This window comes from Protopterus annectens, chromosome 6.part0 (genome assembly GCF_019279795.1).
Source record: "Protopterus annectens isolate FY-2018-M chromosome 6.part0, PAN1.0, whole genome shotgun sequence".
Lineage (NCBI taxonomy): Eukaryota > Metazoa > Chordata > Ceratodontiformes > Protopteridae > Protopterus > Protopterus annectens.
The window spans coordinates 4995633-5022117 of NC_056737.1; the positions used below are offsets into that span (position 1 = coordinate 4995633).

Below are 26485 nucleotides of genomic sequence, written 5' to 3' on the forward strand. Positions count from 1 at the left end.
AAAATGTTAGAGGAGGGGACCAAGGGCAGAGCCTTATGGTGCATCTGTGGTGACTGGGAGGTAAGGAGGGAGCATGGAGTGTCGTTTTATTGACTGATACCTATTGGACCAGTAGCTTTTCAACCATAGAAGGGTGGGCTGAGAGAGACCTAGTGAGGACATTTAAAGTAGCACTTTGTGACAAACTGTGTTGGAGGCTTTAGACAAGTCTAGAAGTAAGGAAAAGGCTAGATGTCCTTAAAGAATGCAACTGCAGTCATAACATATGGGTTGTCCTGCCTCAGGCAGCCCTCGATCGGCCAGATTCCAAAGTCTGGGTCCGACGTCGGCTGATGTCGCATTTCTCTCCGACGTCAGAGCGACAGGAGTACATAAGCATCAGCCGACGCCATCTTGTTCAGTCTTTCTTGCCGCGCGGTGCCCGAAGCAGAAGCAGTTCGCAAGTGCCGGTCGGTCAGCTCCTGTATTCTTCGATCCGAAGTCATCAAAAAAGCTAAGTACCCCGTTGGGGACCTTTTCTTGCCTCAGCCGATGTCAGAAATTACTGAAAAAGTTAATAATTATTTGTCTTGTGGTAAACAAATACCTCATAAGGATTTCCATTCTTACTGCCTTCCTTGCCTTGGCCCAGACCACGACGTCTCGGCCTGTGCCGCCTGTGCTCGCTTCAATAAGCGCACTCTCAGGCGCCGGGCGGAGTTCGCTGAAGACTTTTTCGGCGAAAAATTCGATTACACGATGCCGTCAGAATTACCGACATCGCAGACTCCTAAAAACCGAAAAGACCGGGACCGACATCCTCAGCCCACGTCTTCCACCGACACCACGCCAAAACCTACCGCGAGTGCCCCGGTTCCCTCTGAGGCGGTTATTCCACCGCTCCAAACCGAAGACACCACATTACCGATGCCTCCGATACCGGAGACCACACCAACGCCAGTTATTGATTTTCCTCCGGATACTGAAACCGAGGAAATGCCCGAGACCATTGCTGTGGATAAGGTCACTCCTGCACGTGGAGCTGCTAGGCCTCCCATGTCCATGTCTATCAAGGCCTACACACGTGCTAAGGCAGCCAGCAAGACCAAGCACCTTACTGCTAAAGCCTTACCTCAGCCTACTCCTGAAACACAAATCATGACTATGGCAGCAGACTTAATCTCCATGATCAGAGGTTCCCAGGCCCATCCTGAGAGAGGATCCCAGCCTCCTCCTGATAAGAGGCCCAGGGTTGAGCCCCCACTGACCCTCTCCCTTCAGATGAAGATTCTGAGGCCTCTGGCCACTCCGATAGCCAGGAAGAGCCTTTCCAGACCTACGAGGACTCAGATGCAGAGGACTCCATCCCCTCGGCCTCCCCTCCTGAGGATATTTCTTTTGGGGAAGTTCTGCATTCCATGAGGGAACATTTTAAGTGGCTAGGCCAGGAATATTCTGATTCCAGAAAGCGCCTTCGAACCTTCCTTAAAAAGCCCCAACACAGGCCCTTAGCTATACCTCCTGTGCTTGATGTTTTGGATGATCTATACTCTGACTGCAGTGTTACCCCTGATACTCTCCCTCCTGCTCCTGCCAAGCCGGACAGATACTATAGAGTCCCTGAAACACATTCTCATTTCTTTAGGGCCCATGCTGTTGATATAGAAACTATTTCACAGGGGCCGAAAGGGGTTTCAGCTACCACCTCCAAAAATCCTTTGCCTTCTAACAGGGAAGCTAGGTCATTAGAGAGATGGGGGAAGAAGGTTTACACCTCCACTACTTTATCTATGAGCGCTCTCAATTGTCTCTCCATATGTTTCAATATCAGGATTTCCTGTTAGATGATTTACAGAAAACTTTGGCCTCTCCTGAACCTTTAGATAGGAAGTCTTTGCAGGAGGCTGTACATAACTCTCAGCAAGTTAGCAATCACTTTCTTCAGTGTGGATATGATGCATTGGAAGCTTCATGTAGGGCAGCTATGACAGGGGCGGTCATTCGTAGACATGCATGGTTAAAAGAACAACCTCTACCATATCATGTTAAGGCAAAACTTCTTGATGCACCCTTGGAAAAGAACAAGCTTTTTGGTGCTAATGCTAAAGATGTATTAAAGACCATTGAGGAAAAAGCCAAGTCAGTTCAGACAGTCAAAGATTTCCTCCAGTTTCAGCCACCCAGATTCAGCAGGAATTGGCCTTCAAAAAACTGGTCCTTTCCTAATCCTGAAAGATTTCAAAGGGGCAAAAACAGGCGTGGCCGAGGAAGAGGACAATACAGAGGTTCCTACAGGGGACGACAATGGCAACCAGCAAACCAAAGAAGTGACACAGGGGCTTCTCCTGCCCCACAGGGACAATCCCAATGACTTTCCTCTACTTCCGCTAACCAAAGAGCAAACAGAAGCTCCCTTGGGCGGAAAATTATCTCTGTTTTCAGACAATTGGCACAGATTGACAAAGGACAAATGGATTTTGGACATTATAGACCAAGGCTACAGGTTCCACTTTCATACCTTACCAAGGAAACAAGGCATGCCAAACCTACCGCAAAACCAGAGGGCAGAGGCTATCAAGCTAATTTCTCTGCTTGCTCAGATCAATGCAATAGAAAAAGTTCCACAGCAAGAACAAGGCCAGGGGTTTTGCTCAAGACTGTTCCTTGTTCCAAGAAAAGAAACTCAATGGAGACCAATACTGGATTTGTCCGCATTAAACACTTTTCCTCATAGTACCAAAGTTCAAAATGCTGACCTTACAGCAACTCCTTCCCATGCTGGGCAAGGGGTCTTGGCTGATTACTCTGGACCTCAAGGAGGCATACCTGCATGTCCCTATCAGACACAGCTGCAGAAGATACCTCAGATTTCTTGCAGGGCCAGAGCATTATCAATTCTCAGCATTGCCATTTGGCTTATCTACTGCGCCCAGAGTATTTACAAAATGCCTGGCTTCAGTAATTGCTCATTGCAGGCTCCGGGGATCCAAATTTACCCGTACCTGGACGACTGCCTCATACAAGCGGACGACAAACTGATTTTGACAAAAAACTTGGATTATGTCATTCAATTGCTACAAGCTCTGGGATACACAGTCAACTTCCAAAAGTCAAGACTGCAGCCATCCCAGCAAATAACTTTCTTAGGAGCCAATCTAGACACAACCTCTCAAATGGCTTACCTGACAGAAGACAAGCAAAAGAAGTTAACTCATTATTTCAAAGGTTTGGCAAAGCTCACCCAGATGACTGCAAGGAGATTCCTACAGGCCCTGGGTTACATGGCATCCTGCATTCTCCTGGTTCCATTAGCAAGACTACACATGAGAAAGCTTCAATGGTACCTAAAAAGTTGATGGTCTCAACACAGCAACAACCTAGAGACAACCATACCGCTCATTCCATGCCTACAAAAGGAATTTCTATGGTGGGCCTCGGTAAGCCAGGCAAACACAGGTATGTCATTCAAAAAACCTCAAATAACACAAACAATGATCACAGACGCCTCAGACCTTGGATGGGGGGCGCACATGGAGGGCAGATGTATTCAAGGACAATGGTCTCCAAAGGAAACACATCTGCATATCAACCAAAAAGAAATGCTGGCAGTATTGCATGCCATCGAGGCCTTTCGACAACAACTTCAGCAAGGCCACCTGCTAATACGGACAGACAACACCACTGTCATGTGGTACATAAACAAGCAGGGGGGCACCCATTCTTACCCCCTTTGCAGACTGACAATGAATCTTTGGGAAAAATCACTGAGCTTAAACATACAGTTGCAATCCCAGTTTGTTCCAGGCAAAGACAATGTGCTGGCAGACAGCCTAAGCAGGAATTTCCTAGACCCCCACGAGTGGAGGTTACATCCAGAAATCTTCATAAGACTCACCTCGACATGGGGCAGGCCAGAAGTAGACCTATTTGCCTCCCACCTTAATCATCATCTACAAATGTTCTGCACAAGGACATGTCATCCACAAGCATGGAAAACAGATGCTCTCTCATTCAACTGGAACTTCCTAAAAATTTATACATTCCCACCTCTGCCACTGATGACCACAGTACTACTAAAGATCAAAGCAGAGAAGCCAAAAGGGATCCTAATAGCTCCAGGCTGGCCAAGACAACACTGGTACCCACTACTACGGAGCATATGCCACAACAAAAAATGGGCCCTTCCCAAATGGCCCCATCTTTTGACTCAAAACAACTTCAAGACAGTACATCCCAACATTCAGACACTCCAGCTAACAGCTTGGGAGATTCCATGAATAACCTCAATCTATCTCTCACCAAGGAAGTTCAGCGGATATTAACAGAAGCCCGCAGACCATCTACCAGAAAGGTTTATTCAGCAAAATGGAAGAGATTCAGCATTTGGAATACCAGCAAGGGTCATGATACATCATTATTGAACATCCCACTCATCCTGGAATACTTGGCAGATATGCTACAGAATGGACTCTCATATTCCTCTATAAAAATACATGCTTCGGATATTTCAGCTAGATACAACACTGATCCACCTGTGTTCTCGCATCCTTTGTTAAGGCAATTTCTTAGGGGAATCAAGAATATAAAGCCACCAAGAAAGGCCCCAGTACCAGCTTGGGACCTCAACTTTGTCCTAGAAAAACTGACTCTACCCCCCTTTGAGCCAGCAGCTTCTGTGGACGTACAATTTCTCTCATGGAAGACAGCTTTCCTGTTGGCAATTACCTCAGCAAGAAGGGTTTCGGAATTACAGGCCCTAATGGCAATACCACCGTTCATAACCTTTCATAGAGACAGGGTCACCTTACGAACCAACCCTAGCTTTCTGCCAAAAGTGGTATGTAGGGTTTCTTTAAATCAAGCAATTCACCTGCCTACTTTCTTTCCCAATCCTGAGAACAAAGGGGAAAGACTGTTGCATACCTTGGACATTCACAGACAACTTCGCTACTACCTGGACAGAACCAAGGCCAGTAGGAAGTCTGATCAGCTTTTTGTAGCTTACGCCCCTGGAGTACAAGGAAAAGCAATTTCCAAACAGACTATCACAAAATGGATTGGACATTGCATCAGATTTTGTTATTCCTTCCATGGAAAGAGTGTACCAGCCAATATCAGACCACACTCTACCAGAGCTACAGCCACCTCTACAGCATTCTTAAGAGGGGTGCCTACAAAAGACATTCTAGAAGCTGCTACATGGAGCTCCGTGCATACATTCTCCAAACACTACAACCTCCCTTTATATTCCAGATCCAGAGCAGGCTTTGCTTCGGCAGTCCTGCAGGGATTGATAGCTACACCATCCTTTTCTTAGAGCATTCCACCTCCCCCAGCTAAGCTGTGGTATTCAACCCATATGTTATGACTGCAGTTGCATTCTTGAAGGACATAGTACAGTTTTGTACCTACCATAAATGTAGATGTCCGATAGATATGCAACTGCAGTCGGGTTTTCCCTCCCTCCTTCCCCTCTATTCCTTGGGTCCACTCCTCTCCCTGTTATCCTAGCTGGGGATATCTGTTATGGTGTATCTGTTTATTGCTTATTTATTTGTCTGGAAACCTGTTTTTGTCTTCCAAATTGATTACAGCCTTCCTTGGAGGGCACTTGGCATCTGGGGCAAGAAACACTGAAGAAGATGGCGTTGGCTGATGCTTATGTACTCCTGCCGCTCTGACGTCGGAGAGAAATGCGACATTAGCCGACGTCGGACCCAGACTTTGGAATCCGGCCGACCGAGGGCTGCCTGAGGCAGGACAACCCATATGTTATGACTGCAGTTGCATATCTATCGGACATCTACATTTATGGTAGGTACAAAACTGTACTTTTGCCATTATCTCTAGCTTTATTGACAGTATCTGTATAGGTTAGAAGGGCAGTGCTAGTACTATCTGAAGCTATTGTTTTTGAATACATTTTTTTAAGTATGTTGGCGAGGGGAGGTAAGATTGCTGTAGGTCTAAAATTGTTAATGTCTGTTGAATTTCCTCCGTTGTGCAGAGGGATAATGTGACTTTTTCAGAGAGAGGTAACGTGGATTCCTGGATTTGACCTATTAATATTGATTGATTCAGGATAGACAATACTATTGGCCACTATTTTTAGGTATTCACTTGGAAGGTCATCAGCTGAAGAGCAGCATGGTTTAAGTTTGAGTAGTTTTATATAGGATGTGTGCACAGGTTTGAAGGTGAAAGTAGGTGTGATATGTGGCTGGACAGGGTCAGGATTTGATATTGAGGAATCCTTGGTTAGAGATGCTGTACTGTCTATAAAATAAGAGTTGAACTGCATTGCAGTTTTGAATGGTAAGTTATTGGGAGAAGAGTTTTGGTTGAACTTTTGGCCAGGATGTAAGATTTCTATAATGGCTGTCCAAAATGTTTTAGGGTTGTGTTTAGTATTATTCTGAAAGTTATTGTAGTGTATTTTTCTCTTCATTTATTTGCTTTTTAGTGCGATTGCGAAGCATTCTGTAGTTTTCAAGATATTGAGGTGTTTTATATTTTTTGCCATTCTTTCCATGCCTTTTATCTATCCTGCATTAGCATTCTTCTATTTTTTGGTTAGGCAAATTGCATTATTTGTTTTTAGTCTCTTCCTTCTAGGAGATGCAAGGCTATTTAGAAAGTTGTATTGAATTCAATTGCAGCATCATCTAAGGGGAGGAATTTTCTGAAGTTCCAGTTAGTAGATGATAGTGTAGTAATGAACATTTCTGGGTTAAACTTGGATGGGTTACATGTTTTATAAATATGCTGTTTAACTGGATGTGTGAGCTGTCTAGTTGTGTAGGCTGGGAGATGATCACTGAGAGAGTCTGACTTTGTACCTGTGGTGGAGTATTTGCTGTGGTCTGATATTAGGATCCACTCTATAATGTTTGGAGCTATTAATTAGTTGTGTGAAAACATACAAGTTCATGCTAGAAGTAGGGGAGTTAGTTTGTGTCCAGCCAATTGACATTCTCATCACCTAGTAATATTTTTTTTGTGAAAAAGTTATGGATATCTGATTTAGGATATCTTCCCGTATAGCTGTATTGTCGCCAGCGAGGATATAAAGGACAGTAATACATATTTGTTTAAAATTGTTTGTTTTGAGGAAAGCAAGAATAAGCTCTGCTGAACTGAATTTTGGTGTTGGAGATGTGGTGAGTACTGAGAAATATAAAAGCAATGCCACCACCTTCAATCTTTATGCGGTCATTATGGATGATGATATATCCAGGAGGTATAACTTTTGAGACATTTATGCTGGGTTTAAGCCAAGTTTCAATTACAGCAAGAACATCAGGCTTATGTTGCGTAATTCAGGCATATAGTTCAGCACTTTTATTTCTTTTACTTCTAACATTTATAGCAGCAAAAATCATATCACCAGGATTGGGGATTGGCTGTTCCTGGATTAGAGAGGTGTGGGGGAGAGAATTAGCTTTATGTTCATTGTGACAGGTAGTGCCAGGATTAGGGTATATGTCTCCTGCTAGAAGGATTTTAGTATATTGGGGAATTATGCAAATTTGTTTTTGGAGAGGATTCTTGCAGTTAATTTTGTTTCGGTTTGAGTTGAAGTGCAATTAATCAGCCTATATTTGGAGTAAAGGTGAGGGGTTATATTAAATAGGTTTAGTGCAATGTGTGGAGAGTGTAAAGAGGAAGTGTGGATAGGTGGTTGGGACAGAGTTGAAGAGATGATGATAGATATTGAGTCATGGTAGGATAAAAGTTGACACAGTAGGATGAGAAGAATAGAGGATACACTGAAAAGTAGCATAATTAAGTACAGGAATCTGTATTTTGTAGATGTCAGGTGGTGGTGAAGTAGCAATGAAGAAGGAAACAGTTGCAGGACAATATGAGATTCAGTGATGGTGGATTTTGAAAGCTGGAAGAGGTTAAAGAGAGGTAGGTTGTCTTGATACCTTCTCTAGAATGTAAGGAACAGAGGAATATTAAAGGCTAGAATACAATAATGTAGTAAAAATAAGAATTGACGGTGTGTTTATGAAAATAAAAAGATAGTGTAGAATAAATAGGTACTGAGGGTTGTGATTATAAATGGATATAATGCAAAGCAGTGTGAGAGGGAGAAAGATAGTTGAGAATGGAGCTAGAATTTAAATAGAGATAGGGAAGTAGGAAAGAAACAGAAATATATGTATAGAAGTAGTAAGGTCATTTGGGGAGGATTTTGGAATAAGAGTCACAAGTAAAATATGTATGTAGGAAGTACAATTTTAGAGTAAGTGGAAGTGGGTGAGAATTGGGGTAGGGGAGCATAGCAGGCATCCCACCCTCAGGTCAATTTAAAACTGAGAGCAATTTGTTTATAGCCAGAACAAAGCAATTAACAAAGAGATGCAAGTAAAACAGGTAGTCTCTCATTTCCTGAGACTAAACTGACATGTGCTGCATAGTCTACTAGTCAAGAAAAGGGGACAGTGGCCAACTTAGTTAAAGGTCCTTTGAGTGCACCGACTATTTCACAGACACGTTCAGTCAAAGAGCAGGCATGTATTTAACTGATTAAAGGCAATACACAGCAAGGTTCTTCATGGTAAATGTGCTTAGATTAAAGTCTGACAAAATTCTCAGTAAACTTGAAGGTGTATAGCCTTGTGGCAGAGCTCCTGCAATATCAAGGTCAGATGTAGTGACCACAGGCTCTGAAATAAAAGAAAGAAAAACTACTAAGCTGTAAAATTATATTGAGTCAAGAAAGTTAGTACATATTGTACAAAAAAATAAAAAGAGAGAGAGATGGAGGAAAGACCACAGTAAGTCAGAGCAAGAGAATACGTGGAAATATAAGAGCAGAGTGTGATGGTTAAGACAGTGTATGAAAGTAATCTCAAAGTAGTTTTACCAGGAGGCATACTGATAAAAAACCACAGTAATGCAGTGCAAATACACATGTGTATCGAAAAAATGATCAGAACTGATATGCACAGTGCAACACCACTTAGAAGACATTCATGGGATTAACCAGTACGTCTGTATGGCATGTGCACACACACACCAGAACAACAGGGATATATGTATGTCTCCCAAATATGCAACAACATCTAGAAGATTTAGAATCTTTGCTTGGAAGTGTTTCCACATATATTTTTATACCCCAGATAGACTCCATATAATTTTTCCTCAGCTGGATAGCAGATGTTGCAGGTGCAATGGGAAAGAAAGAGGTAATTGGGAACATATTTTCTGGGAGTGTAATGAGTTCTCGCAGACTTCCAAAATTTCCTGCAGACTACATTATCAGAAATACTGGGTGAGCAAACTTGTATAACTAAGGAATTTTTTTTTTTTTTTTTTTTTTTTTTAACTACGCTGCATAATCGGAATTGCCTAGATATAGTAATGCCTTTCTGAGTCTAATTATGGTGGCTGATAAAAAAGCAATTACTAGAAAATGGAAATCAAAGTCTAAAGCAACTGTAATAGAAGTCGTGAATATAGTAACAGAGATAAAACAACTGGAAATGGGATCTTTAGAAAAGGGTAGGAGCAAATTACATAGAAAAATGGGAATTTGAATAATTCATGCAAAGGAGGAATGAAGTTTAAAAGAAGGTAGGATTTGAATGAGCTGTGTAATGTTTGACTGACAGTGATTGGATAGATTATAAATGACGTATGTAATAATTGCAACTAAAATTATGTCAATATGATTTGTTTTAATTTATATAAATATATGATTGCCTATGTCCTAGATAATAATTTAATAAAGATGTTTCTTTAAAAAAATATTGGTAGGTTTAGCAGAGCTATATTAAGTCCCTTGGCATAGGTGGAATTGTCTGCACATTGCCCCCACAGTATCTTGGCAAGACTAGGAGTGGAGAAGTTTTGAGAAGGTTGTTAGTAGGTATGCGTGGGCAAGGTGGATCAGGTCATCAAACATCAGATGCACGTAAGCAGTTGGATTATTTTAGATGATGACTTGCCCAAAACTGGGTATCTTAGATGAGCAGTGAACTGTTATGGTTCTGAGCCACTGGTTCCACCATTCAAGAAGCTTGACATTTCATATTGCCTACATTTAATCCCTGTAAATGTCAGATGCCTGGACCTGCTCAGGATGAGAATAATGTGCAACAGCAATGCTGTAGAGAGCAGTATACATAAATTGGTGGGTAATGCAGCTGCTGTTCCTTGTGGCAGGACATCAGCACTCATAAACATTTCCAAGTCTATCTTACTGTCTGAGGAATACTACTAGCAAAGAAAACCTGATTCTTCTTTCATTTTTGCACCTTCAACCAGACTTGCGTTCTTTCCCTTTTTTTCATTTTGTTGATTAGGTAATTTACTCTAGGCATGTTGCCCTTTTTTCGCGGGTTATCTGAGGCGATGTCGTTTGTAGAATTTATATTGTAATATGCATGCAAAACATGATTGCTTGTAGTACAGTAAGTTAGATATTGGTCAAGAGGTAATAAACATGTGAAGTAAATAGTGACATAGTGGTATGATGCATTTTCCAGATACCAAGACAAGTATAACACAGTGTATTTTGAAAACACTTTCTAGTTCTTCTCATAAAAGTCCATTTCCTTCCATTTATCTAACCTGAAGAATGTTATTTGGAAAAGAAACATGATGGTAAGTATTGCTGTGTTTTGGTCTTGCATCTTTTTTTGCAGCTCTTCAGCACATATATTTTTTTCTGTATGCTTTTTTGACCACAAGCCTTCCCCAGTCAGATTTGAGACCATGCTTCCTGTAGTGGTGAGAATAATTTCAGATCCTCTAGTGTGAGAGATAGCTGGGAGAAATCACCATTTAGGCAGCCATTAGGGTTGCTTGTGTTCTGTATGGTATCCCGGCAAAGAGGATATTTTATTTGCTAGCCTAACCCCCCTCCCCAGGGTAGAGGGATGTGTGGCCCTTATCACCACTGAGGTCACAGAACCTTTTCCTGCATACTGCTATGTACTTTTTCAACAAAGGCTGCCACTCATCAGTGGCATTTTGAACCGTACTGTAGTCTCCAGATCAGAGGCATGCCACTTCCTCAGAAGGACTGCTACAACCCCTGACCAACACTGTCCCCCTTTCCCCAGGATGGGTGCACTCGTCCTTCCTGTCAGCTCTTTTATGTGTTTAAACCGTTTGTCAGACTCTTATTGACAGGACATGTAATCAAGGCTTTTATCCCTATATGCCACTTAAGCTGGTGTCTGCTAGCACATCTTTTTGGTTTTCTGTGAAATGTCCCAGCATGTTACATGATATAAACAATCTTTGGTTGAAGCAATGAAGCACAGTGGTTAGTAGAGAGCATCCTTATTTTGGCAATACAAAATCTTTGTATTGAGCACTACATACACAGTGTAGAAATTCAGTTCTTTCCTTCACAAAAAATAAATCTGCTTCTTTTTTATACCTTGATAAGAAACAAAGAAATGTAAATTAATTTCCATGTAGCAAATCATGTTAAACAAAGTCATACTTTTTTGCTCTGAAAGCCTGCATAATATCCAAAATATCATATTCCCGTACACGTTCTCAGACTTTCTGACACTGTCCATTTACTGTATCTGTGCAGTTCCAGATTTCATTGCTCCACTGGCCTGTACCAGGAGCAAGCCATATTTCTCTTTGAAAAACTGTACACTGGCCTTCTTTGTTATGCATAGCCTGATAATGACCAAATATGTTTGCCTGTATTCATTCTAAATAATTTAAGCTGTTATTAACTGAAAAGAAATTAGCCTGCAAATATACAGTTTGTATATAAGGCATGTTTTATGTTCACTGTGCATTTCAAAACCCATTTCATCATTGCATAAGAACAAAAGTTAGCTTATTGACCTATATTTTCACTTTGCACTTGGCATGCAGTATAGAAAGAAATGCAGAACTTTTCTTTTCCCCAGTCACTATCGCTGGGGACAGCTTACGCCACAGGTATGGGTACTACCACATAGAATTATTTAACCCCAGACACATTTTGTTGTTGGAATTTCAGGGTTTAACAGTGCATTATATTTAGTATGCTTCCACTATTACTTCTGGAATTATGGTCACTGAGGAACCAACTCACTAAGCACAGCAAGTTGGGAGATCAACCCAAGGAAAAAATGCTTTTACCAGGCGGACAAGCTCTCCTACACATCCCACTCCACAGTCTCACAATGCAGAGAAAGGAGAAGTCTTCCACAAGAAAGTAATCGCTGTCATCACTAGAAACTATGGAAAAGAGCAGTCAAGGAGTTCATCTTCATGTGTCTGTGCTTAGTGAGGTGATTCCTTGTCCACTGTGCACTTGACAAGCAGTAGACAACCTATCAAGTTATACTTCAGGAGGTCTGTCAAGGAGACTGAGTTTTCTGTGTATACTGGGCCATGTACAGTAACCGTTGCAGTAGATAATGCTTTATTTCCTTTCCCCCCCCCTCCAGACCCTTTCTTTATCTTGTTATGCAGGTATGATTTTCATTCTTGCGTACCTTGGATATATCAGAATTAACTCCATTTATGTTTGTGTCTTATAAAGAATTGTCCCTTTTTCTTTGTGGGTGAGTCATGAAAGAACTGAAGACTGCAAAGGGAACAGTTCTTTGTATGTGTGAAATATGATATAAGATGTTGAATATGTGGCAGTCCTGCTATAACTCCATTATAATAGATGGATAAAGCTCTGATTACAACCCAGACCATTACTAATGGCAGTCACTAGACTGGCTGGCATGGAGTGAGGGAGGGAGAGTGACAAAGCAATAGCTGTTCTCATCTTTGTGGGGAGGTGTAGTATACATGTCTGGGGGTGCACTTACTTTGTTAAAATGTCTGGTGGATACTGGACACCAAGCAGGAGCACTTGCTTCAAGGGGGAGGCTATTCCTTTCTAAGGGATTATGTCATAAGCAAAAGTGGATGAGACACACTCACTAAACCCTGTTAGATGCTGAACCCTGAAAGTGGTACTTGGCATGTGCAGTGAGAACAGCTAGGGCTTAAGAACTAAGTACTCAAGTCTGATAATGACACCACCTCTTTTGCTTGTTCCCAGGAGAAGCCACTGGGTTCTAGGGTTTTTATTTCCTGGGGTAATAATAAAGAAAACAAAACTCATATGCCCCTATTTATATATACTTATTTTGTTAAAATGTCTGGTGGATACTGGACACTTATATGTTCTATTCAAATCTGATCTTCAAATAACCATCTTTAACCACAAACCTTCTCAAGACTCAAATGCTGAAATACTTATTACCAAGTTTCAGCTAAACCCAGTTAAATCTATCTATATTATTTGCATCTATGTTCCTCCAGGTAATAACATCACTACCATTGAAAACATACTTTGTTGGTTATCTCTAAACCTTCCCCAAGAAACCATAATCCTAGGCGATTTTAACATAGATTGGAATTCTTGCAATAACAACTGCCCCACTAGCCATATTAATCTCTATGGGTTCACCCAAACTATTACCTCCCCTACTAGAATAAACAAAAATAGCAAGAAAGAAAGCACCTTAGATTGGATACTTATTAATAGTCATCCTCAGACTTATGAAGCCGGAACCCTCCCTTACGACATAAGCGACCACTCATTAACCTACATTATCAGACTCAAAACCAATCCACCCATTCAACCCATATATAGGGCAATTAGAACCAAGAAAAAACTAAACTTAGATATATTCCTTAGTGAACTTAAATCATGCAATTGGTCCCCCTTAAAATTCCTTTCTCTTGATGAAGCTGTTGATTACTTTAATTTTAATTTCCTAAACATACTCAACCGTCATGCTCCTACCCGCTCTATCAGGATAAGAACTAAATCTGTCCCATGGCTTACTAGGGAAACCAAACAAAAAATCCATCTCAGAAATAAATACTGGAATAAATCAAGCTTAACTAAAAACCATACTGACATCCAAAACTACAAACAACTGAGAAATGAAACAAAAAAGCCATAGTGTTTGATAACAAAAACTATTATTTACAATTTCAGCAGACCCACCATAATAAACCCCAAAAGTTTTGGTCAAGTATTAATCAGTTATTACATCCAAGTCAATCTATCACACCTAACCCACAAGGCACTGACAAAGACGATCCTAAACAAACTGCAAACACCTTTAACACCTTCTTTATCAAAGCAATTCAAGCTCTTGCCTGTCAGCTCTCTCCTCAAGGCATAACATCCAATTTTGACTCTAACCCACCTCCTCCTTTTCTCTTCCAACCTGTCCCCACAGCATTTATTCTCTCCCTTATCCAAAAACTGAAACCATGTACTCCTCCTGCTGACCAACTACCCTCAGAATGCCTACAGATAGCAGCCAAATCTATTGCTTACCCCATCTCCATCCTCATCAATAGAACCATCACTGAAGGATATATCCCCAAACTCTGGAAAGTCTCTCATATTATTCCCCTTCACAAAGGAGGAGACTCCACTGAACTTTCCAACTATCGACCCATAGCCCTACTTTCTCCTCTATCTAAGATCATGGAAAGATGTATCCATAGGCAATTGCTAGACCACCTTCTCCATAATAACCTGCTTTCCAACACCCAACATGGGTTCCGACCTTCCCATAGCACAACTACTGCCCTCCTTTCCTTTATTGACACTGTCAATAACAACCAAAACCATAACGGGCTCTCCTCTGCACTTTTCATAGACCTGTCCAAAGCTTTCGACATAGTAAATCACACTATACTCATAAACATCCTCAAATCTCTGTCTCTTGAGACACTAGCTATAAAATGGTTCCATTCCTACTTAAATAATAGACATCAAGCTGTACTCTGGAACAACGTTCTTTCTACCCAGCTACCTGTTAATATTGGAGTTCCTCAAGGCTCCATACTGGACCCTCTCCTGTTCTCTATATTCATCAATGACCTTCACCAAGTAGTTCCCCAAGCTACATGCATCCAATATGCGGATGACTCTACACTTATATGCTCTGCCTCATCTGTATCAGAACTTCACTCCCTATCTCAAGACACATTTAACTCTGTAGAACTATGGTTTACAAAACGCTGTCTCTTATTAAACCCTAAAAAAACTAAACTTCTCCTTTTTACACCTACCAGTAAATCTCCACCAATAGACTTCACTGTATCATCCCATGACGGTACACTTATATCCCAAAATCAAACTACCAGACTGCTAGGTATCACCATAGATAATAACCTAAACTTTGATGCCCATATCAACAACATTCTGAAAATTACCAATAAAAAAATAGGCTCTCTTTATAGGATTAAATGCTTCCTCACTCCTGCAACTAGAATAACCATTGCCCACACACATCTTATCTCCACCCTTCTTTATGCCTCACCCATATTTACCAATCTGTCAAAAAAATAACCTTAAGAAACTAGAAAACTCCTATAATAGCATAGCCAGATTTGCCACAGGTAATCCATATAGAACACATCACTGTATTAATCTAAAGCATCTTGGGTGGCTTGAATTTCACCAGCATCTGAAATATAATCAGCTGGCCATCATCCACAAAATACTTTATCAACCTGACAAAACACCCATCCTATCTAATCTTATTCACCCCTATGTTAACCTTAAGTCCCTAAGATCATCACAAAAATCTCTTATGTACATCAACAAATCAAATAATAGAGCTGGAGACTCTCTGTTTTCTATTTCTATTGGGAAAACCTGGAACCTACTTCCCTCTGAACTTACCACACTTCCCTCTACTACTATGTTTAAAAATAAACTTAAGCTCTTTCTGAAAACACATTGGATGTGCCTCTGTTCTAAACCTGACTGACCAACTTATCCATTATTACCTGAATCAATCCACCTTCTCATCTCTGAATCTACTTCATCTAACTAATATGCTTTTTATTCTCTTAAACTATTTCATATTAAATACTACTATGCTTCCTCTCCGTCACAGTCCTAGCTAGTACGGGATTCTTTAAAGTGACTCATATTACTTCTAGATTTATTACCTAACTGCGTCTCCATTTCATTCTCCTTATCTTCCTTTCTTACCTGCATCGACACTATTGCTTTCTTCTCTTCTCTTAACTCATACTCTTTAGTAACACTTAAATGTAACTTATTAACTATACTAAGTCTATTCAAATATGTGTAACCTTCGTTATGTACTTGTAAACTTGCAGCCTTCTCTGTTCAAGAAAATGTATATGCATTCTAAATATGTATTTTCTGTAGATGTGAACTTTGTTTGAATTGTGTGGAGCTTTTCTCCCCGGGCCTCTACTGAAAATGGACATATATCCAGCTAGACTAGCCCGGTCAACAAATGTAAAATAAAATAAAGTGGAACAGTCCTAGACAAGGACATCTGGTCTTATTTTCCATTACATAACAACTTGGAGGAAGAGTCTCCCTCCACCTTAGATGTTTCAGAGACAGATCCGGGGTAGCAATATGCTAGTGTAGAGCTTCTGCTTCTGACTTGGTAGTAACATCCTAGCTACTGTAAACACAGTTGAGCAGCCCATTGCCAGATTTCTAATCTCAGAAGAATGGTTAATAAATGTTGTACTCCAGTGGCTTTCTGTTATCTTGACAAAAGAGAATGCATGTAGCAAGACAAATTAGAAGCTGGTGGAAGATGTGTAGGGTGTGTCATTGCATGTTGGCTTGTAGTTGAGGACTTGAGCTACCTGGGTGTCTACCTCAACTTCTGCATTGGCCACAGATGGCTTCCAGTACTCCTCGTCCTCCTCCACTGTGTCGTCAGACGTCTGGCAGACCTGTTAATAGTAAATTGCAAGATGGGCAATGGGAGCAGATTTAATTAGAAGGGGGTGCAAAACTGTATTTGTTGACTTTGTTAGGCTGGTAGGTGGGCTGGTCCAGATGGCTCTAATTAGCGAAGTCCCTGGCCCAAAGTAATTACACAAGTACACAAGAAGGGTACATTTAAAGTGTTGGAATTTGCATACATTTCAAGTTTCAGAAACACTGAGATAATTCATATTGGTAAAAGGCATATTAGAGTCTGGCAGTACAGATAGCTATAAAAAGCACAATTTAGGAGCTTATTAAATTTGCATAGACCTTAGTAGATTGATGATGTGAATTAAGAATCTTATGCAGCATATAGGTAAGTAGCAGCAGAAGTAAGTGAGCTATAGTTCTTACTGTTATTGCAATGTAACAGCTGGCAGCAAACATAAATGTAGACTGTGTAACAGCTGGCAACTAGCATAAATATAGACTGTCTCCAAAAAGAAGCAGGATTACTTTGACTTAATCATTATGATGATAGCTACTTGCTGCAGTACTTTTTCCTGAAAATGATGCAGCTTAATTCTTGCAGAAGATTATTTCAGGAAGCTGGAGCCTCCTTTAAGAGTGCACCTACCCCCAAAAAAACCTAGATTAAAACCAGGCTGGTGTAAACTAGTTTGCTAGCTGAGAGTATACATAAAAATAAGAAGTAACACAGAAAAGTTATTACATAGACTGTATCAAGTCAAACAGATCATCAAAATACATATTCTTTGCTAACAACGATAAACTGTGTTGACCAGAGTTGGGTTTGGGCTGAAAAAGATCAATTAGATCAGTTTCTGAGCAACCCATTTCCATTTGCCATAGTCAATATAGTAAGCTTTAGGAAGGAGTAATTGTTCACTGAAAACTGTGGATATTATAGCTGACTTGATCAGAAATGATTCCATACAGTGCAGTTGCTGTGCTAATACCTAGTTTTCATACACCTTTGTTAAGGATTACAAGTTATGTTTTGCTTCCAGATGTTCAGCAGGTTTCTGGAAGCAGGGGCCCTTCATTTATACTGCCTTGGAATAAGGTCTTGTGCAGTATCTGCCGCAGAACTCCACTTCAGAGTAAGTTAGAACATTTAACACTAGGGGCCAGATTTCAGAATTCTTGCTCTTGGAGTAAGTGACTTGCTCCAAGAGTAAGTCGTTTGCAGTCTGATCTCTGGTGTAAGCTTATTTAAAGCTAAGCCTTGCATCAAGAACAGGTCTCTCAAAATCAGGGCAAACTTGCACCTGAGCAAGTAACTTGCAGTGAGAGCAAGTCTTTTGGAATCTAGCACTAAGTCTTCAAGACATAAATTGAGTCCAAGAGTATTGAAGCAAGTATCCCACTTCTCTCACCTCCTTTTTCCTAGCTTGCCCTCTGTAACATATTTTTCTTTAGTATTGTTACTGGTGTTCATACACTTTGTTTTTTCAGAACTACTACTTAGATTATTACAAAGTCTCAAGTGTCATTCCTTAAGTGGCACTGAGCAGCCCCTTTTGTCAGAATTGATGAGAGCTTTGAGGTATTGCCTTTTACTCTGCATACACACACATGCATAAAACCCTTACTTTCATATGGAACGGACCCTACTTGGGGGGGGGGGGGGTTGCATTGCTGGAAAGAGAGTCTGTTAAAGCTAATCACTTAAGCCTGTAAATGGTACTTGCTGCAACTTTTTGTTGAAGATTTCTGATGATGACTACCTCACACAACTGTACAATTTTCAAGAGGAAGGCTAAAGTATGCAAGATTTCTGTCTGTATATTGAGGTATGATTTCTAAATTACATAAACTTCTGAAATGTCAGGGCAGAGCTGCAACTTATTCTCCTGTCTGGTGGCTTTCCTTTTTGGGAATGAACTAAAGATGGACTGCTTTTCTGTTTTCCTTATAACATTTGACCATATGAGTACAGATAAGAATACTTGCTATAAATCCCATAGAAACTTTTTAAATTAAGGTGCCAAGATGTTGCTGGCCTGTCAAACATTAGTTCTTTGTGTGGTACTTCTGAGAGCCCTTTTAAAAGATGTATTGTTATAGTGAATACTACATTAGTTGCCATATGTAACTTGTGGAATTCTGCCCTCTTAAGAGTTGTAAATGATGCAGGCACATACAATTGCTAACCAGCATTATTTCACTCTTATCATTGCAGCCCTCAAGCACAATATATGCACTTCAACACATCTCAGTCGAGCATGTCTGTGCCTACAGTCCCAACAATGGCATTACCCAGCATTCTGACAACAGCACCTGTCACATCAGCATATTCACAGGAAGATGATGAAGATTACGATTCTTAGCTTGCAATGACTGTTTTATTTTGTTTTAGATACTGCATTTGAAATGAAAATGCAGCTCTTAAATTTGTAAAAATGTGTTTTACCTTCATGTGTTTTCATTTTGTGGATAAAAGCTACAAGGTGGTTTCATCTGGTATTTCATTACTACTTCCAGATCCCTGCAGGTTAAAATGAATGGAATTGGGATCTCTGCTTCCTTTTCCTTGTTGCAGCATTTCTTTATTTCTTTCTTTGTTTTGATAGGGCCATGGTGCATTCTAATCTAATGGGCCCATGTTCCAGTCATGCTACATTTGCCCACCATTTTGATTTTGATAGATTGGGGGAGGGGGTCCTAAGTGAGAAGAGCTGAATCTGAAATTTTAATGTAAGCAAGTGTGTGTGTGTGTGTGTGTGTGTGTGTGTGTGTGTGTGTGTGTGTGTGTGTGTGTGTGTGTGTGTGTGTGTGTGTGTGTGTGTGTGTGTGTGTGTTTGCGTAGTATATATGTGTGTATGCGTGGACTTGCCTTTGTGAACACACAAGTATGTATATCTTGAGATCTTACAGATTAGTTAGTGGTGGGCTGGTAATTCATTGCTGTTAACAGTTTTTAATATTGACTTTCCAGGTGCTCATTTCTGATGTGTCCAGGATGTAGGTTTAATTTTTTATACGTACCGCAAGCCACAGATGTGTACACACTTTCCAACAGCAATACTTTACTTTTTTATTGAGTTGTAAAGTGTTGATGAACACACTTTTTTTCTCCTCGATGATATTTCCGTATGTTCTGTAATGAAGTCAGATTTTAAGGTGACCAGTATGTTAGCACTGGCAGTGCAGTCTTAAACTCATGTTGATATATAATATGCCCATTCTGTAATTTGTTTTTTCTTTCCCACCAGTTGAATTGCTTTAAGGGTCCATCATAATTGTTCTGCGCAGTACTTGACCAAATCAGTTACGTAGATAGATAATGGTTTTCTGTGGTTTTATTGGAAAGGATTTTTTTTACAGTTGTGTGTTCATATCAGTATTGCAACTAGTTTTGTTTTTACTGAAAAGTCTTTGTAAAACAACTGTGTTAGTCATATTTTAATGGAGTGAGTCTACCTTAGGCTTACAGGGTAGACTTAAGCTAGGAATTCTAAGTGACCGAGAAATAAGTGATGCTCCTTTAAAAAAGTTTTCAAAAACTAGAGTCAAAATTAACTTTACCTGATGTATTTTATGCAAGTAAACATCATTGTTAAGATTTTTTTTTGTATGAGAAGGGCAATTACTAAAACTTCTGCTGAATGAATGATGACATGTTCTGGTGAATTGCTGCTAGTCATAAACTGACCACTGCATCTGAATTAAACTTTGCAGTTTTACAAGTTTAGGATTATAAGTAAGGAATTTTTTAAATTTTCTCTACTGGTTTAGAAGTACAAACCAGATGTGCTGCATAAAAATCTGAGAAATATTTGTAAAGTAGTAGTAGTAGAAGTATTGTTTGTAATATATCTGTGCACATGGAACCCTAGAAATGATGTTCAGACGTACCAGCCCAGCACCCTTTGCTATTAGACTTATTTAATGTATTACATCTTGTTGTGATCTTGACGTAAGGATATAAAGATGATTATGTTTGAATGTTGTGGGGAAAACCTCCATTCCAGAGTGCTGCTTTTGTCATATTCTTTCATAATGAAAGCAGTACATCTCCACACTTTAGTAGAATGATGTAATTGTAAGCGTCAGGTCATTCTTCAGGGAGAGCTGTTGTCAGTAAATGCAGCAAATGAGCTTCTACTCAGCAATGTCAGTTATAGTCCATCATGATTAAGCTTCTTTGAAGACCGTATTACACAGGAGAAGCACTGGTTATGTGTTGTTATTGCTCATCCAACATCAGTTTTGCACCCCATGTGTAATCCTGCATCACCTCTTGACATGACGCCATGTGTAATCCTGCAGCACCTCTTGACATGACGCCGTGAGTAATCCTGCAGCACCTCTTGACATGACGCTGTGAGTAAATCTGCAGCACCTCTTGACATGACGCAGTGTGTAATCCTGCAGCACCTCTTGGCATGACCTCGTGTGTAATCCTCCAGCACCTCTTGGCTTGACCTTGTTTGTAATCCTGCAGCACCGTTTGGCATGACCTTGCATATAATCCTGCAGCACCTCTTGGCATGACCCTGTATATAATCCTGCAGCACCTCTTGGCATGACCCTGTGTATGATCCTGCAGCACCTCTTGACATGACTCCATATGTAATCCTGCATGATCTCTTGGCATGACATGACTCCATGTATAATCCTGCAGCACCTCTTGGCATACACCATATATAATCCTGAAGCATCTCTTTACATTAGCTCCATGCATAATCCTGCAGCATCTGTTGGTTTGACCCCCATGTATAATCCTGCAGCACCTCTTAACAGTTACTCCATGTATAATCATGCAGCAGCAGCGCACTGCTTGACAAGAACTCCAGATGTTATCCTACAGCATTATTATGTACCCTTTGTGTAATCCTGTAGCATCACATGGCATGTACCTTGACTTGTTTTTCCAGTCAGCGGAGGAAGTTCTTTGAACTTGAGAAAATGAGTGAACCTTAATTGTGGAACAAGTATTTTGTGCCATTATCCATTCGTATAGCATGAATTTGAGTAACCTAGAAAGTAAACAAACAGGAGTCAATAAAATCCACAACCAGCAATAAGGTCCAGGAATGAAATTTGTCATTCTTGAACCTTATTACTGGTTGGGGAAGAATTTATGAGTCCCTAGGAAAACTCTTCTTTAAGAATTGGCAGTGGATATGCACAAAGGACAAATTAGAACTGCAGTGCAAGACAATCCAAAAACACATGCCAACAAGCTCAGAGCTGGTCTAAATGGCTTCCTTTTCCTCCTTTACCACTGCCTGTCTCCTGTAAAGGGGGAAGAGCTTCTCCATTACACTAGGCATTAACAGCAAACTTTTGCTAAATGGGTTCTCCACATCATTTCAGGAGTTGTGTAATAAAATTTTCCTGTGAGGTAGTATATAAACCGGTTATTTTTCTTCTTTTATTTTTTCTTCAGTGCTTTTTTTTTAATATAGGTAATGCCATCATCTACCAACATCTAGTGGCGTCTCCCCTTAGCAACTATTTAAAAAGTAAAATTGACCATTTCCCCCACGGACTTTTTTCTTCCACGCAATATCTGAAGTGGCCACAAGGTGGCAACACTATATAGTACGGACAGCCAAATAGTCAACATTCTCACTTTTTATTAGTTTTCTGCTAAAATCGTCTGAAAACTTTTTTTATTTGTTTTGCTTTATAAATGCATATTTGTTCTTGTGGACTCCCTGGCAATGACTAATACAAGTACCTTGTTAGAGTGAAGTAATTGACAGATTTTTTTTTTCATAGATTCGCCTTGGATGCCTTTTTTTTTTTTTTTTTTTTTTCAGTTTTACAAGGTCTTAAAAATTGAATATAAAAATGTTGGCTGTTTGAGGTTATTGCAGATTATACAGTGGCCTCCCATTAATATTCCAAAACGTGCATGCTGATTGGCCAGCGTGCCCATTGTAAATCCCACAATATACCAACGGAAAAAAGGTCCGGTCGCCTGGACTTTTTTCCGTTGGTGTAAAGTCCTCAAAATATATATTTTTAAACAAATTAAAAAAGAAAAAACGGAGCAGCTGAGACTTTCGTCTCTCCGTTGCTTCCGATTCTAAGCATTGATATACTGGGTATGCATTGGACGCAAGTCTCATAAGCATGCTCAGTACATCAAAACAGGGAAGCCGTGTACCACAACCAATGGAAGAACAGTAATCCACCATTATACAAAGACATTATTTAAGAAAAGTAAGTATTTTTTTCTTAAATAATGTCATTGTATAATAACAATAATTGACTCCGTAGTTGTGGTATATTGAAATTTACCCATGGTTGGCTTTATTTAATCACTCTGGCTTCGCCCTTGTGATTACACCATACCAACCGTGGATAAATCTTCAGTATACCACATCACATCATTGGTTATTGCTGTAGTATCTTTCACACACTGTTTATCTAGTTAGAAGGGACCCAGTGACACCTGGATTTGCTGAAGAACTTAGTCACTTGTTCAAAGAGCATTTGCACAAGTGGAAGTTGCATAACCGTAACTGCTTGAAGTGGCATTTGTTCATGTGCTTTGTTCAGTTTGTATAGATACAATGTTCTGCTTCTTGACATGGGATACATTTTAGCTTTTCTGACCCTCCAGTCTTCCAGAGGAAGAACAAGACAGGTTTTCATTTCCTTTCACTGATTGCGTTTCTCTGAGATGTTGAGGTCTTATAATAAGAATAATAAAGTAAGAGTGGGTGATGTGCAGTGAGGGGCTGCCTTTCTTCAAAAAAAAAAAAAAACTCAACTGTTTTCTTTGTAATTGGTTTGAGTACCTGAGCTGTTATTTGTAACCTGTATTTGTTGTCATTTGTAGTTCAGCAATGTCATGGAGTTGTAGATTAATTTGTAAAACCCTTAATTGAAGTTGATTACTGTATGTTAAATAATTTCTGATTATTGAAGGCTTTTTTTTATAAAAAATGTCCTGTGGTGCGCAGTTCATTTTTTTTTTCACTCGCTTTGCCACATTTGGGAAGAGTAAGCCCAAGAGCTCTAAAGTGGACATAGAAAAATATTCATCATAAATTCTCAAATAAGGAATCACTCATTGGAGCTATGACCTAGTGTGGAGCTGTTAACACTGTTTCCAAAATAGCTTGTGCGTTATTAATGGCAACCTGACTGAAGCTAATAAGGTTTCATTTGAAAAGTTAGAAAAGTCATGAATTTGATCAAAAATATGACAAGGGAAGAGTTATCAGTTGTTTACATGTATATTTATTAAAAAAAAGCATAGCCTTTATGCTCTCTTGATTCGCGGATTGCTAGTTAAAAAGGTATCCATTTCTCTAGGATGACTTAGAATGGGATGTTGATTTATTTGAAGTTTTAGATGACACTAGGGAAGACAAGAGTGCCTAACCTTCTAGTGGGGTAATTTCAATACCATTTTTACATTTAACGTGTGAATCATTTTGGGTTGAGTTCCTCTCGTCTGATTGAGAAGACCATGTTATTAACAAAAGGTGTGTATCTGTCTTCTGTGTGTACTTTTTTCTCCATTACACATTCTGCATTTCCTTAAAAAAAATAACTTTTCCCTAAATTATGACAGTTTTAGATAATCTTAAATTCTGGTATAAGATGTTTCAGAGGATGTATATGTGAGCATGCATATTTAAGGCCCCACATAATAGATCCAGGGCAAATTCATAAAGCAAATGCCTATATAATGTGATATTTTGCCTCTCGCAGGAGAAACTTCATAAGTATAAAGTGCTTGTAAAAGGTTTACTCTGCTAGCTATCCAGCTGCATTATGTCAGAATTAGCATTCCTATTTCATTACATTGTTTATTCTTTAACTTAAATATAATAGATCCAGGGCAAATTCATAAAGCAAATGCCAGTATAATGTGATATTTTGCCTCTCGCAGGAGAAACTTCATAAGTATAAAGTGCTTGTAAAAGGTTTACTCTACTAGCTATCCAGCTGCATTATGTCAGAATTAACATTCCTATTTCATTACATTGTTTATTCTTTAACTTATCCAGGATTTAGGGAATACATGAAAAACTAAGGAAATTCTGTTTTGTATGTCAGCTTATTCCTTGCTCCCTCTTGCCAGACTGAGAAACTTTTGTTATACAATTAGAAGCTCTATTTTAAATTCAGACCTTATGTGAGAGGACATGTAGCTTTTAATGAAGTTGGGGGGGGGGGGGGACGACTAGAAACCATAGGACTTGTATATCTATGTCTCCTCTATCTAAGAGGGAAATTACATCTAAAGGACTCCATAACTCTTTCCTCCTTCTCTAAACAAAAGGTTTTGCTTTCTCTATTATGAAGCTTACCTTGATCAGGGACAGGATTGCAAAGTTACTAAGTAATTGGAAAGTTGTTTCTACAAATCTGTGGCTAGAACATGAAAATGAAAAGGATATACAAGACAGAATTTTATGCAGACCAGTATCGCATCTGTTTCCAAGGTGTTCCAAATGCTTTAGTCCAAAGCCAAAAAAGAATAGTTTCCTTTATTTCAGAGCAACAGGTTGTTTGAGTTCATTGCTAGTCTCTAACAAAGGAGGTTAGTGGTGAACCATTATATATCTCTGTAGCCAGATTCACTTCAGAAGCTCGAATTACCAAAATCTCAAACTGCAAATAACCGAAACCAAAAGATCGAGTTTCGGAAACTCGAACTTCTGAAGCAAAACCAACGAATAAAAAAAAAAAACACAAACCTCGCTTTTGCAGGGGGCTTCGCCCCCCTTGCAACTCCCATGTGGGGGGCTGTGGCCCCACACCCCCCTACTTAAATATACCAACTCCAAGATCGCGCTACAGTGGGGAGATGGGAAATCTCCCGTTTTGCGCTGTATGCGGAAGCGCAAAACGGGAGATTTCTCATTTCCTGTCAACACCACAAAACAAATAAAACATTACGTACACACAGAGCGTACAACAATACTTGCCTCTATGTGCACGTAACATATTAAGGTAATTAAACTCTTATTTTTGAACACTACACGTATTCGATTTACTGAAATCTCGATCATATGGTCTCGACCATATGAAATTCGAGATTTCAGTCATTCGATTGTGAAGTGTTTCCCTCTAGCCACAACAAGCACACGAGTGCAATAATTAAAAATGGTGACCCCATTGTGACTACTTCCTTTGATACCATGGGGTGAGGGGTTTTATAGAGAGGCTGGAGCAAAAAGGTGCATTCAGACTTGTACCAGGTTTCAAGCTTCTTAGAAGTTTCTCAGGTTTTAGGTTGGACAAACATCTTTAACAGTTTTCATTTTTATTTTTTTTCCCCGGATATGGTTCCCAGTTTCTCTTTCAGATGCCTAGTTCTCAGAAATGACAACTGCCATTTTCTACAGTATTCTTATTTCCCTTACACAGAGGATTGCCTAGTCTATACTCAGACATAGAAGCAGTGTTGGAATTATTTGAATGTTGCATTGTATTCCATGTAAATATTCTTTAGACCTTGCAGCTAGTAAAAAGTTATCTGGTACTCTTTTACCTTCTGAGCAATTTTTTTTTTTTAAGTCAAGCTTTTTTCGATACAGTAAAACAGAGACATTTTCTGAGTGGTGAGGGAATTCATGAAAATTACCACTGTGCTGGGAGGATTGCAACCTGATTTGTCACATCAGTCCTTTTTCTGAGTCACATGTCAGGCTGAATATAAAGAAAGTTCTATTTGAAGAATCTTTGCAGTTGACTGGCAATTCCACAGACAGCTGCAGCATTGTATAACATGCAAACAAGCATGGTAACCCATTCTTAGCAGTGAGACTGACTAGCCATGTAGTTGTGGCAGTCACC

The 26485-nt window shown here is 39.8% G+C and overlaps 1 protein-coding gene across 2 annotated transcripts in view; it reads left to right on the forward strand.

Moving 5' to 3' along the window:
• The window catches only part of DRAP1 (DR1 associated protein 1), an 868088-nt gene that overhangs the window by 734417 nt on the left and 107186 nt on the right, over positions 1-26485 (forward strand). The window contains exon 7 of one of the 2 annotated variants that reach the window (XM_044073778.1): positions 18894-24703. The exons of the other annotated variant lie outside the window; for it this stretch is intronic. Within the exon in view, the coding sequence (XP_043929713.1) occupies positions 18894-19041 (148 nt within the window). The 3' untranslated portion in view covers positions 19042-24703. Of the gene's footprint in view, positions 1-18893; positions 24704-26485 lie in introns of those variants that run through there. 2 annotated transcript variants of the gene reach the window in all.